The sequence below is a fragment of the Guillardia theta genome (genome assembly GCF_000315625.1).
Source record: "Guillardia theta CCMP2712 unplaced genomic scaffold GUITHscaffold_77, whole genome shotgun sequence".
Taxonomy (NCBI): Eukaryota; class Cryptophyceae; order Pyrenomonadales; family Geminigeraceae; genus Guillardia; species Guillardia theta.
In genome coordinates this window covers 288,561-297,968 of record NW_005434597.1, presented here as the reverse complement: position 1 = coordinate 297,968, position 9,408 = coordinate 288,561, and the positions used below count along the sequence as shown (strand labels likewise).

Sequence of the window (9,408 nt, the reverse complement as noted above, 5' to 3'; positions counted from 1 at the left end):
TCAAGAATGGAAAGGAGCAAGTGCTTGCTGTACGGTGGAAAAGTTACTGAGGAGTTTCTCCACAGCCATCTTGGACGTGACCTCCTCTTGCAATTTCCTCTGCAACTCCTCCATGCGCGTCAGCAGGTTTGACTAGCGGCACGTCAACCAGGGCAAGCAGGCAAACACACAAGTTACCGTTCTCCCTCTCATGCTCTGAACCCTCCATGCTCCGAAGGCGAGGAACAAGCTCCAGCTGATGAGAGTCAGCAGGTAGCGAGAGGGAATTGAGGGGAAAGGAGGAACCTGTCGGACGAGCGAGTCTTGAGGACGAAGAAGAGGAGGAGCGAGTGGAGGTGTGTCGGAAGTTCGAGGTCGGCGACGATGCTGGAGAGTTTTGAGCGCCAGCCTTGCTCATCGAGAGTCAGAGGATCGAGAGCAAGGATGCCCTCAGCAGCCGCGAAGGTCTTGTGGTGGGTCTTCCAGGCAAGGAAGGTAGCAGAGAGGGCAGGGAGGCAGCCTCTATCTACCCGACCACTTGAGGCTGAAGGAGGAGCCGTTGAGGACGACCCCCCACTCTTGACAACCTCCTCCAACCAGCGCCATCGTTCAACGAAGTTTCTCCATGCTCGGAGGGTCTTGCGAACCATGAGAACACTGCCGATGCTCCTGATGTCGAGGACCAAGTCATGCCAGGTCTCGAATGAAGAGGAGAGGAGAGTTTTGCCCCTCCACCCCCGCAGCTTCACCATGCCCATCCCCTTCCTCACAGAATGACTCGTCCCTTCCCTCCACTCCCTCCAGGCTCTCCTCTTGCGCGCTGACACCTGCCTCCTCTTCATCTCCACCTCCTCCCAGGTCACCAGCATCCACCGGCTGAACCTCGACTTGACAACACTCGTGCTCGCGCGACTCCTCAACCTACCGGCGATCGCTCGTTTCGCTCTTGACACACCTGCCAATCCGTTCCAGCATGAGAGACATCCCCTGAGGAGGCTCCTCCTCCTCCTTTCCTTCCACAAGGTCTCGGTCCTCTCTCTCGCCTTCCTCATCGCAAAAGCGTTCGTCTCCCGCTCCTCCTCTAGTTTCTCTTGCCACTGCTGCAGCTCCACCACCATGATCGCCTCGAGCTCGGCCATCCTCCTCTCCACGTGGCTCACCAGCGAGCCGGTCTGCATGGCTGACGCGTCAGCTTCGCTCTCTCCCGACATTTCCACCAGCGCTCGTCGCACAGAGCTCTCAAACTCGACGACGTTCCCCCTCAACTCCCTGCACTCCATCGCCACCTCGTCGCACACACTCAGACAACTTTGAAGCAGCTTCGACAGGTGCAGGTGCAAGTTGACCGATGACAGTAACTCATCTTGTAACTTCATCACTTGTGCCTTGAGCGCGTTGTTCTCCAACTTGGTCGCCTGTAAATCATCCACCAGCGGCCCATGAACCCCATGATCGTCCGACCTGCGAACAAACTTCACATGCCGGGACCTCAGCTCATGGCATCACAACCATCCCGACATGGCGGCGCTCAGGGCTGTCCGGCATATCTGATACCTCTCCTCAGCTTCCCTGGCCTGTCCCAGCGCCTCCTCTATTCTCTTCTCCGCTTCCTGCAGGCGACCCTCCGTCTGCTCCACCTGCGCCTGCAAACTTGCACACCGTTGGATCTTCTTCATCCTCTCGCAAGGAGTTACCTCGTAACCAGCTCGTCTCGTCCGAGGAAGCTCAAGATAGAAGTCGGATCCATGGTTTTGAGTTCAACTTATCATAAACATGCACGATGGCAAGGACGAGGCAAGGAACAACAGTCTCTATGAGCCCCTATCCTCCTCGTCTTCGTTCTCCTCGTCCTCATCTTCTTTCTCCTCGTCCTCTTCTTGCTTCTCCTCCCACCCTCTTCTCCATCTCTCACCCTAACACAGGTTATCCCCCTGTCGCAAAATTGATCTCTTTGACAAGTTTGTTTCGCTCGCCAAGGAGCTCGCGGGAGGCCAGGGGTATGCAGGTCTATCAGTTTTATTATGACAAGACTTGGGAAAACTGCTAAGAGGAGGTGGGGGCAAACCAGTGGACGACGCACGGTTCCTTGGGCCCCCTGTACAGCACCTGCGATCAAAGTGAGAGGGCTGGCGCTAAGGCCATGGCGGCTGCCTTGACTTACATCGCCTGAGGGCAGCTCAGTGACTGTTGTCTTCTCTCCATGCACGTCCTGCTGTACTCGGACGTTCTTGGACCTCCAATGATGAATCTCCTGCCATAGAGTTCTCAGCGCAAGGCGGCTCAGTAGGGCACTTACGTGGACGGAGGCTGCATATGAGGACGGGAACCATCCTTCGGCTCCCCAGCCAGTGTTGAGGTCCTTCTGAAAGTACCTGAGACAGCTTCTCAGCTCCTGGCAGCTCCGCAAACATCCTCTGTCACCTCGTCCCCGATCTATCCATAACGACCTTGCCGAAGTTCCAGCCCTGGTGCCCCCTGACGATGCACGCTCAGCAAGAGTGCACTCTGACAGTGACAGGACGGCAACTCACAGCCTGAGGACAACAAGGATGTCCCCGGACGAGGCTCGAAGTTGAGAAGACTTCCCCTCCTCCCCATTGCTCACCAGGTCCTCAGAGAAATCGCGAACCACCTGAGGCGACCTGGGTCAGAGGCATCGGGCGCGAGCTCGAGCACCTGGACAAGGATGATGTCCTTTCTCATGTGAGCTTGCAACCCGAGTTTCTGCCATGGCCGTCAGAGCAGCGCGCCAGCTCGACCTCGCCAGCGCACCTGCACCAGGGGAACCATCTCCTTGGACACTGACTGCATGATCATGGCGTCGCCGATCTCCGCGTCTTTCTTGAGGCAGTTGCCGATCACTTGCCCGCTGATCTTAGAGATGATCTGAACCCTCTGGCTGTTGACCTGCACGTTGAAGTGCTCCCGTGCCCAGGGGAAGAAGAACTTGGTACTGCTGTCAAACTCCCACAGAACTTCTCCGCTCTTGTGGTCCTTCAGCAACGCTGGGTCCTTGCGATGTCCGATGAGCTTCAGCGTTCGTCCTTCCCAAGTGAACAGGTCGGAGTGACCAGGTACTTCGACCATCAACGGCTCGATCTCCCCGTAACGGCGGTAGTCAGTCTTCCCGGCGTTGATCAGCCTTCTGTGCAAGTCATACCATCCGTTCTGCTCTGTCCATTCCTTCAACTTGTCGATTGCCGTGCGGATATCCAGACCCGACCCGACGTTAAGCTGTGCCGACTGCTGCGACTTGTTCTTGATCTTCAGCAGGGGCTCCCCAGAGCTCTTGTCCAAGATAAACAGGCAGCCGTTCTCTTTCTTGACCTCCAGGTTGTCTTTTGCCCACGGAAAGCGAAGTTTGGTAGATTTTTCAAGGTCCCAAACAACTTGATTCGTAGACAGATCTATCAACCTTGTCGGGTTCCTCCTGTTTTCTCCTATGAGCTCCAATGATCTACCCCTCCAAGTGAAGATGTTTGCCTTCCCTGGGACCTCCTCCATCTCCCGTTCATAGACCGCGTATTGAGAATAATCTGTCCTTCCAGCACGGAACAATGATTTCTCTACATCTTTCCATCCATTCAATGAGCCCCACTCCAGCAGCTGATTCAGCACCGGACTTCTCTGCTCCTGGAGTACCACAAGCGAATCGTCTGCCTCGTGACTCCCTCCGTCTGAAACAGCTTGCGTCGTCACCTCATCGGTCGCAGCGTTGTCCCTCGGAGAGTTCTCAGGGCTATGGATGAGTACGGACTCAGCATGTACCTTGGAGACATCCTCTATCTCGATACTATGAGACTCGTCGTCATGGCTGACCTCATGGCTGCCTGTCATAGCTGGGACCTGTTTCTCTTCCCTATCCCTTCGAGCCACAACCTTCCCGCTCCTTCGCAGTAGGATCAGACAAGATCTGCCCTCGTATTTACAGACAAAGTGTTTGCGAGCCCATGGAAAGAAGAATTCCGTACAGGCAGCATAGTTCCACAGCATCTCGCCTGTTTCCGAGTCAAGGAGATATTGAGGTAGGTTATTCTGCTGATTTATCCGCAAGACGACTCTTCCTTGCCATAGATATCTTCCAGCAGGGACATCGAGTGGTAAAAGATCTGCTTCAAACCTGTCGAACGAACTGAAGTCCGTCTTCCCAGCGTCCAGCAGCCTTTCTTGCAAATCCTCCCACCCATTGTTTGACAGCCATTCGTGCAACAAAGCCTCGGCATCTTTCTCAGAAACGTTGATGCCATTCGATCTGAGCCTCGATGCAATGTTGTTCTCAGCAACCGGTCTTGATTCTTTGTCCTTCAACTTGCTAGCGCTTGCCATCATTTGAAACCCACTCCCGGCTACACCTCCTACTCCACTTCCCCGAAGGAACCTGCAGGCAGTCTCTGCTCGCTTGACTGCCTCTGTGTTAGTCTTGGCAACCAGCAAGGCTTCAAGAGCAGGAGAGAGTCCTGGGAATGAAAGCAAATTCGCTCGATTTTCTGGATGAGCCGCCAAGTTGCGAACGATGCCAGCAGCTCTCAGCTGACCTTTCATGCTCCCCGAGGTCAGCTCTTCCGTGAGAACATTCAGAGCTTCGAATGAGCTCACGACAGCTGAAGCACAGAGCTTGCTCAGGGTCAGGTTAGAAAGCGCAGCGAGGGCTGATTCCTTGCAGTGAATGCCACCAACCCTCAGCAACATCAATAGCCCACTGATGATCCCTTCCTTGGAGCAGATCACTTCTCTGTTCCTCTCAGTTCTCCATGAAAGATTCCCTATGGCCGCTGCTGCTTTCTGTCGGGCATTGTCGTCGCCCAACTGCAGCGCCACAACAAGAGAAGAGAGGACGTTCGCGCTTCCGATCATCCGTGCACAGCCCTCCTCCTCCAACGCCAGGTGGCGGAAGCACGCGCAGCAGCTGGCTCTTGTCTCATTGTTTCCTTCAACGAGTGCATTGGCGATCACGTCCAACACCCAGGCCTCGGAGGCGATTTGGTACAGGAGCTTCTTATGATGAATCATCTCCCTCAGGCTCTTGGCTGCTACCGCCTGTGCCTGGCCCTGCCTGCCGAGCTGAATGACAACGTCGATGATCTCCTGCGGCAGCTTGCTGCTCGTCACTCCGTTCTTGGTGTGGATCAGAGAGTCTGGACGGTCTTGCCGCGGCCCGTCGTTGGTGATATCGGACAGGCCCAGCATTCTTGCCTCTATCGTACTAGGAGCTGTCCACCTGGAGTTAGCTTGATCTTCAGTGTAACTTTGACCCAACGCAGGACCGGCTGTGATATCAGCAAGAATTTGCACGTCGTCTTGTAGGTCGCTCAGATCAATGGAGGAATCACCATTCATGCTGGTGTTTGGAAAGTTCAACGCTCGTTTGTCTTGCCATCTTCCCACAAAATCTGTGTCATTCCTGGCTTTCAATACATGCTCGGTTCTGGCAGCAGGATTATGAATCGGACGACACATGTCTTCTACAGCTACTTACCGGCTCGAAGCAATTTGAAAGATTTCGGGGCTTCTGTTCACTTCACCAACATCGGAGCCTACCAGCGTAATTAGTTGTTTGTCATTCATTCCTCCTTCTCGTCATCAAGATCAAATCCATCATTTCAGAAGAGCACAAGGTAATAAAGTACAGAATTTCACTCATGAAAAACAAATCAAGCCAGGATGTTGCAACTCTTATGCACAAACATAACCAGTGATGTCTACGTATCCGACTTGTCACACATACGGCAGCTTCCAACGGTTCAGCACACGTCGTCGCACGCAGAGGCAGGGGAGCCTTCGGGGTCTCACCTCTGAAGTTCTCCTGCATCCTTCTCTTCCTTCGCATTTCATCCCATGCGCGACGCGCCACCTGTTGCGCATAAGGCTCGCGGGCCATACCAGCATGCGCCCCGGCCTATCGCATAAGGAACAATATTTTAGTCATATTCCAATGTGTACCCAAAATTCACTACCCCATCTTATCATACCTTCACCACCCCACCTATCCTTACTCTGCATTCTACCCCAACCTCTAGCCTTCATTTACCCATCTTCATGGAGGTTGAATTAACATTCGGTCGCTCTACCCCCTTTTTCCCCAGCAAACTGAACCCTGCTCTATCAGATACCCCACAAAATTATACTCATCACAGGGGTAGTCTCCAATTTCTTTTTTTTGATCTCTAGTCCGTTAGAGAATTGAAGTTACCTTGGTCGGCGAGTCCAATTCGATCATCCCCCACCCACCCCACCCCACCCCACCCCACCCCACTTTTACCCACCCCACTCCCCTGAAACGAAGGCGTCAGCTACAGTACCTGACAGCGTTCCGAAGTCACCCCACACCCCTAGCCACTCGTACCCCCCTCCGCGCCCCCCCGAACCCCGGGCCCACCCACACCAGACACACTTTAAGTTGGCACCAGGTCGTGAAGTCACTCGGTAGTAACCCGGACCTACCGCCTCCTCCCTTGCTTGATACCTCCAGATCCGGCGGGCCCTCCTCACTCCTTCCAATGATTACAGACAGTTCGGGGGGCAGCAGTTGGCAGGATTGGATTTGGTTCTCGGGCCTTGGAGGTTCACGCCGATTGACGGATCAGTCACAGACCCGGCCCGGCTCAATCATCGGATCATCGGATTGTCCGGCCCGGTCCCGGAGGTCGGTCACTGTCTCCCGCCGTGTCGGACTGGTGATCACCCATGTCTGCGGCCTCGGCGCCCCCCCGGAAGTTCCGAGGCTTATCAACTCATCAGTCATTTTTATTGAGTAAATATTGTAGTAGAGTGGTACAAGACGAGATTGTCCTTCAGAGCCTAGAAAAGGTGGGGTGGGGGCTGGTAGCTAGAGGGGGTCATCGTCTCTCCTGGACTCGGCAGGGGTGCCAAGTCCGGTCAAATGTAGGGGTCATGGGTACGGGTGTTTGTATTTGACTAAAAGTTGAAGGGTACAACACAAAATGAGGCGGTTACAGCCTTTCTACGGGGTCGAGCCACCCTGGTGTAATTGAGGGGTGGGTCGAAATTCCACAACTAAGGTGAAGGTGAGATCATGTGGCTTTTCACTTAAGAACTCAATTATGAAATATTCCAGAATAGGGAGCAAGTGGAGACGATGCACTTCTGGGATTAGCGGTGGGGTGCTTCTCACAGAAGGGGTCCACACCATGCAGCCGACGATGGCCACGTGGAGTTCTGATGGTTGAGCCGCGATCGATGAGGCAGCGAGGATGAAGTGGAGCATGCAGGCTGTGCAGGAGCGAGAGGAACATGGCTAGAACAAGATGAGATATGAGGAGAAGAAGAGCTTCAGGTAGACTCCGTACTTGTGGGGCACATGACTGTAACCAAGGAATAGTTGATAGTGTACGAATAGTGAAAGATAGGTATAACAAGCAGAAAACGCTGGTGCGCAAAGCACGGGATCAGTTTTGTCAGAGATTGTTTAATATTTCCAGGTTCCTGAGGTTTGGGAACCTCCGAAATGTGATCAACTGTCCTCTTGTTTAGGTGAAGATAGAATCCTTACACGTGTAGAATTAACTGCTATCCGCTCACACTCTCATCACTGTCATGGACCTGAAACGAGTTCTGCGCAGTATGAATCAGAGTCCGACGTTGACGACGGTGGAGAGGCAGCAAGAGCAGCGGTTCGCGCAAGCCTTTCAAACTCAGTATGTCTCGGTTTCCGGGCCTGTCACGTCGGGTATCTCATCCGGCGCCTTGTTCCATCGGGTACAGGGAGTTCAGAGTATCCCCTTGACCGCCATATCTTCAGCAGTGGCGGTTCCAACTGTAGCTTCAGTCGCTGTTCCTGTGCAGCATCAAGTGGTCGGCGTGCAAGAAGTTCGGCATGTTCAGCCGACCTACGTTCAGCCAGTGCAAGTCACCGAGACGACTCCTGTGCAGATCGTACAGGCTCCTGCCCGCCAAGTGGTTGTGGCCTCTCCGGTACTTGCGAGTTGTGGAGGGCTGACACAAGACTGACTTCTCTTCTAGCCTCCTCCGCCTCCTCCCGAATACGAGTACATCACCAAGCATGTGGAGATTGATCAGCTTGAAGTCGTCCCAGTGGACAAGGAAGTTGTGTCGTACGATGTTGTTCCGACAGATAAGATTGTTGAGAATGAGCGACCACGGGAGGTGTCACAAGTTTTCAACACTCAAGTTCCACAGTACATCACCAGGACCATGACGATTGAAGTTCCTGTAAGCCTTTCCTCTTGTCATCTTCCAACCTCCTGACACTGGCGTTCCGATGGCGTAGCAACCCCGAGAAGTTCGAATGGATAAGATTGTAAGTTCAGACTCCCCTCTGCTGGCTCATTCCCTCACGCGCCTGTCAGGTCAAGAACGAAGTGCTCAAGGAAGTTGCAAGAGAGAGGGTTGTGAACAAAGAGGTAGCCGTGCCGGTAGACAAAGTCGTCGTCAAGGAGGTGCCAGTGTACGTCGACAAGTACGTGGAGAAGATCGTTCACCGCGCCGTCCCCGTGGAGAAGATCGTTGTGAAGGAGGTTCCAGTCGAGGTGGAGAAAGTTCAGTTTCGAGAAGTTCAGGTGAAGGAAAGCAAGAGATGGTCTTGTGCTTAGTTGCCATCAGGTCCCAGTTGAGCGAATCGTGGACAAGTTTGTTGATGTGCCGGTGGAGAGGATTGTACACCATGACAAGATAGTGTACCAAGACAAGATAGTCTACAACGATAAACCTGGTAGGCCCACGGGATGTCGGATCGAGTTGCCGTTGACTGTCTGGCTGCAGTCGAAGTTCCCGTGGAGCGCATGATAGCCAACGAGAGTCTTGACACCTACTCCAGCAGTCTGAGAAGATCTCTTGTAGACGTCAACTCGCACAAGGTCGGGTTGGGTCTCGTGCTCCGAGTCAACAACGACGGAGAGATTGTGATCAAGGAGCTCATTCATGGTTACGCCGCTCAGCGTCAGGGAGGGGTGAGCGCTGGGACCGAGCGGCTGGAGCGATGCTGACATGCTGTAGCTGCGTGAAGGTGACGTCCTGGTCACCATCGACGGCCACAAAGTGCAGGACTACAACTTGGAGGAGATCAAGAACTTGACCTTCGGAGAGGAAGGAAGTTTGGTCACTATCGACATTCGACGGGATGGGACCGACCAGAAGGTTGAGGCTGCTTGCTCTTGTTGACGAGGATGTGATGAACCCGTGCAGGTGACGCTGCAGAGAATATCAGGAGCAGGCCAGTCCAACACTCTCATGTCCTCCGTCCGCTCCTCGTATGCTGAGAGCTGAAGAATCAGAAGCAGGCGGTGCGAAGTCGCTGAGAAAGGAGGAGGAGGAGGAGGAGGAGGAGGAGGAGGAGGAAGCGAAGGAAGGTCGAGGAGGAGGAGGAGGAGGAGTCGTGAGAGGAAGAGGAGGAGGAGACAGGGTGGCCTCACTTAATCAATCCTTTATACACGTGCTAAAGAATAACCCTGC

General features: G+C 53.9%; 3 protein-coding genes across 3 annotated transcripts; 2 read left to right on the top strand and 1 right to left on the bottom strand.

The window, feature by feature from the left end:
• Nucleotides 1-1,980: 1,980 nt before the first annotated feature.
• Nucleotides 1,981-3,037, bottom strand: GUITHDRAFT_154496 (hypothetical protein). Its single transcript, XM_005826176.1, has 7 exons — nucleotides 2,752-3,037; nucleotides 2,656-2,703; nucleotides 2,511-2,611; nucleotides 2,401-2,454; nucleotides 2,276-2,351; nucleotides 2,141-2,230; nucleotides 1,981-2,085 (listed from the first exon to the last, which is right to left on the bottom strand). Exons 1-7 carry the CDS (start codon nucleotides 2,794-2,796, stop codon nucleotides 2,023-2,025), a joined length of 477 nt encoding a protein of 158 aa, XP_005826233.1. The 5' UTR covers nucleotides 2,797-3,037; the 3' UTR covers nucleotides 1,981-2,022.
• A 4,520-nt stretch (nucleotides 3,038-7,557) lies between these two features.
• On the top strand, nucleotides 7,558-8,474 carry GUITHDRAFT_154495 (hypothetical protein; the record flags this gene model as incomplete). The annotated part of the gene is made up of 4 exons (XM_005826175.1): nucleotides 7,558-7,911; nucleotides 7,960-8,169; nucleotides 8,228-8,257; nucleotides 8,307-8,474. Coding segments are annotated over 4 exons (637 nt in total), but the record flags the coding sequence as incomplete, so codon positions are not given.
• A 2-nt stretch (nucleotides 8,475-8,476) lies between these two features.
• GUITHDRAFT_154494 (hypothetical protein) lies at nucleotides 8,477-9,271 on the top strand. Its single transcript, XM_005826174.1, has 5 exons — nucleotides 8,477-8,522; nucleotides 8,567-8,668; nucleotides 8,719-8,906; nucleotides 8,953-9,093; nucleotides 9,142-9,271. The coding sequence occupies exons 3-5, from the start codon at nucleotides 8,739-8,741 to the stop codon at nucleotides 9,220-9,222; spliced, it is 390 nt and encodes a 129-aa protein (XP_005826231.1). The 5' UTR covers nucleotides 8,477-8,522; nucleotides 8,567-8,668; nucleotides 8,719-8,738; the 3' UTR covers nucleotides 9,223-9,271.
• The last annotated feature ends 137 nt before the right edge of the window (nucleotides 9,272-9,408 follow it).

Coding starts and splice junctions, on each gene's coding strand:
- GUITHDRAFT_154494 (XM_005826174.1), top strand. CDS start 8,739: ATGATAGCCAACGAGAGTCTTGACACCTACTCCAGCAGTCTGAGAAGA. Junction 8,907..8,952: donor CCGCTCAGCGTCAGGGAGGG/GTGAGCGCTGGG, acceptor GACATGCTGTAG/CTGCGTGAAGGTGACGTCCT. Junction 9,094..9,141: donor GGGATGGGACCGACCAGAAG/GTTGAGGCTGCT, acceptor GAACCCGTGCAG/GTGACGCTGCAGAGAATATC.
- GUITHDRAFT_154496 (XM_005826176.1), bottom strand. CDS start 2,796: ATGATCATGCAGTCAGTGTCCAAGGAGATGGTTCCCCTGGTGCAG. Junction 2,612..2,655: donor AGGACATCATCCTTGTCCAG/GTGCTCGAGCTC, acceptor AGGTCGCCTCAG/GTGGTTCGCGATTTCTCTGA. Junction 2,352..2,400: donor ATGGATAGATCGGGGACGAG/GTGACAGAGGAT, acceptor AAGCTGTCTCAG/GTACTTTCAGAAGGACCTCA.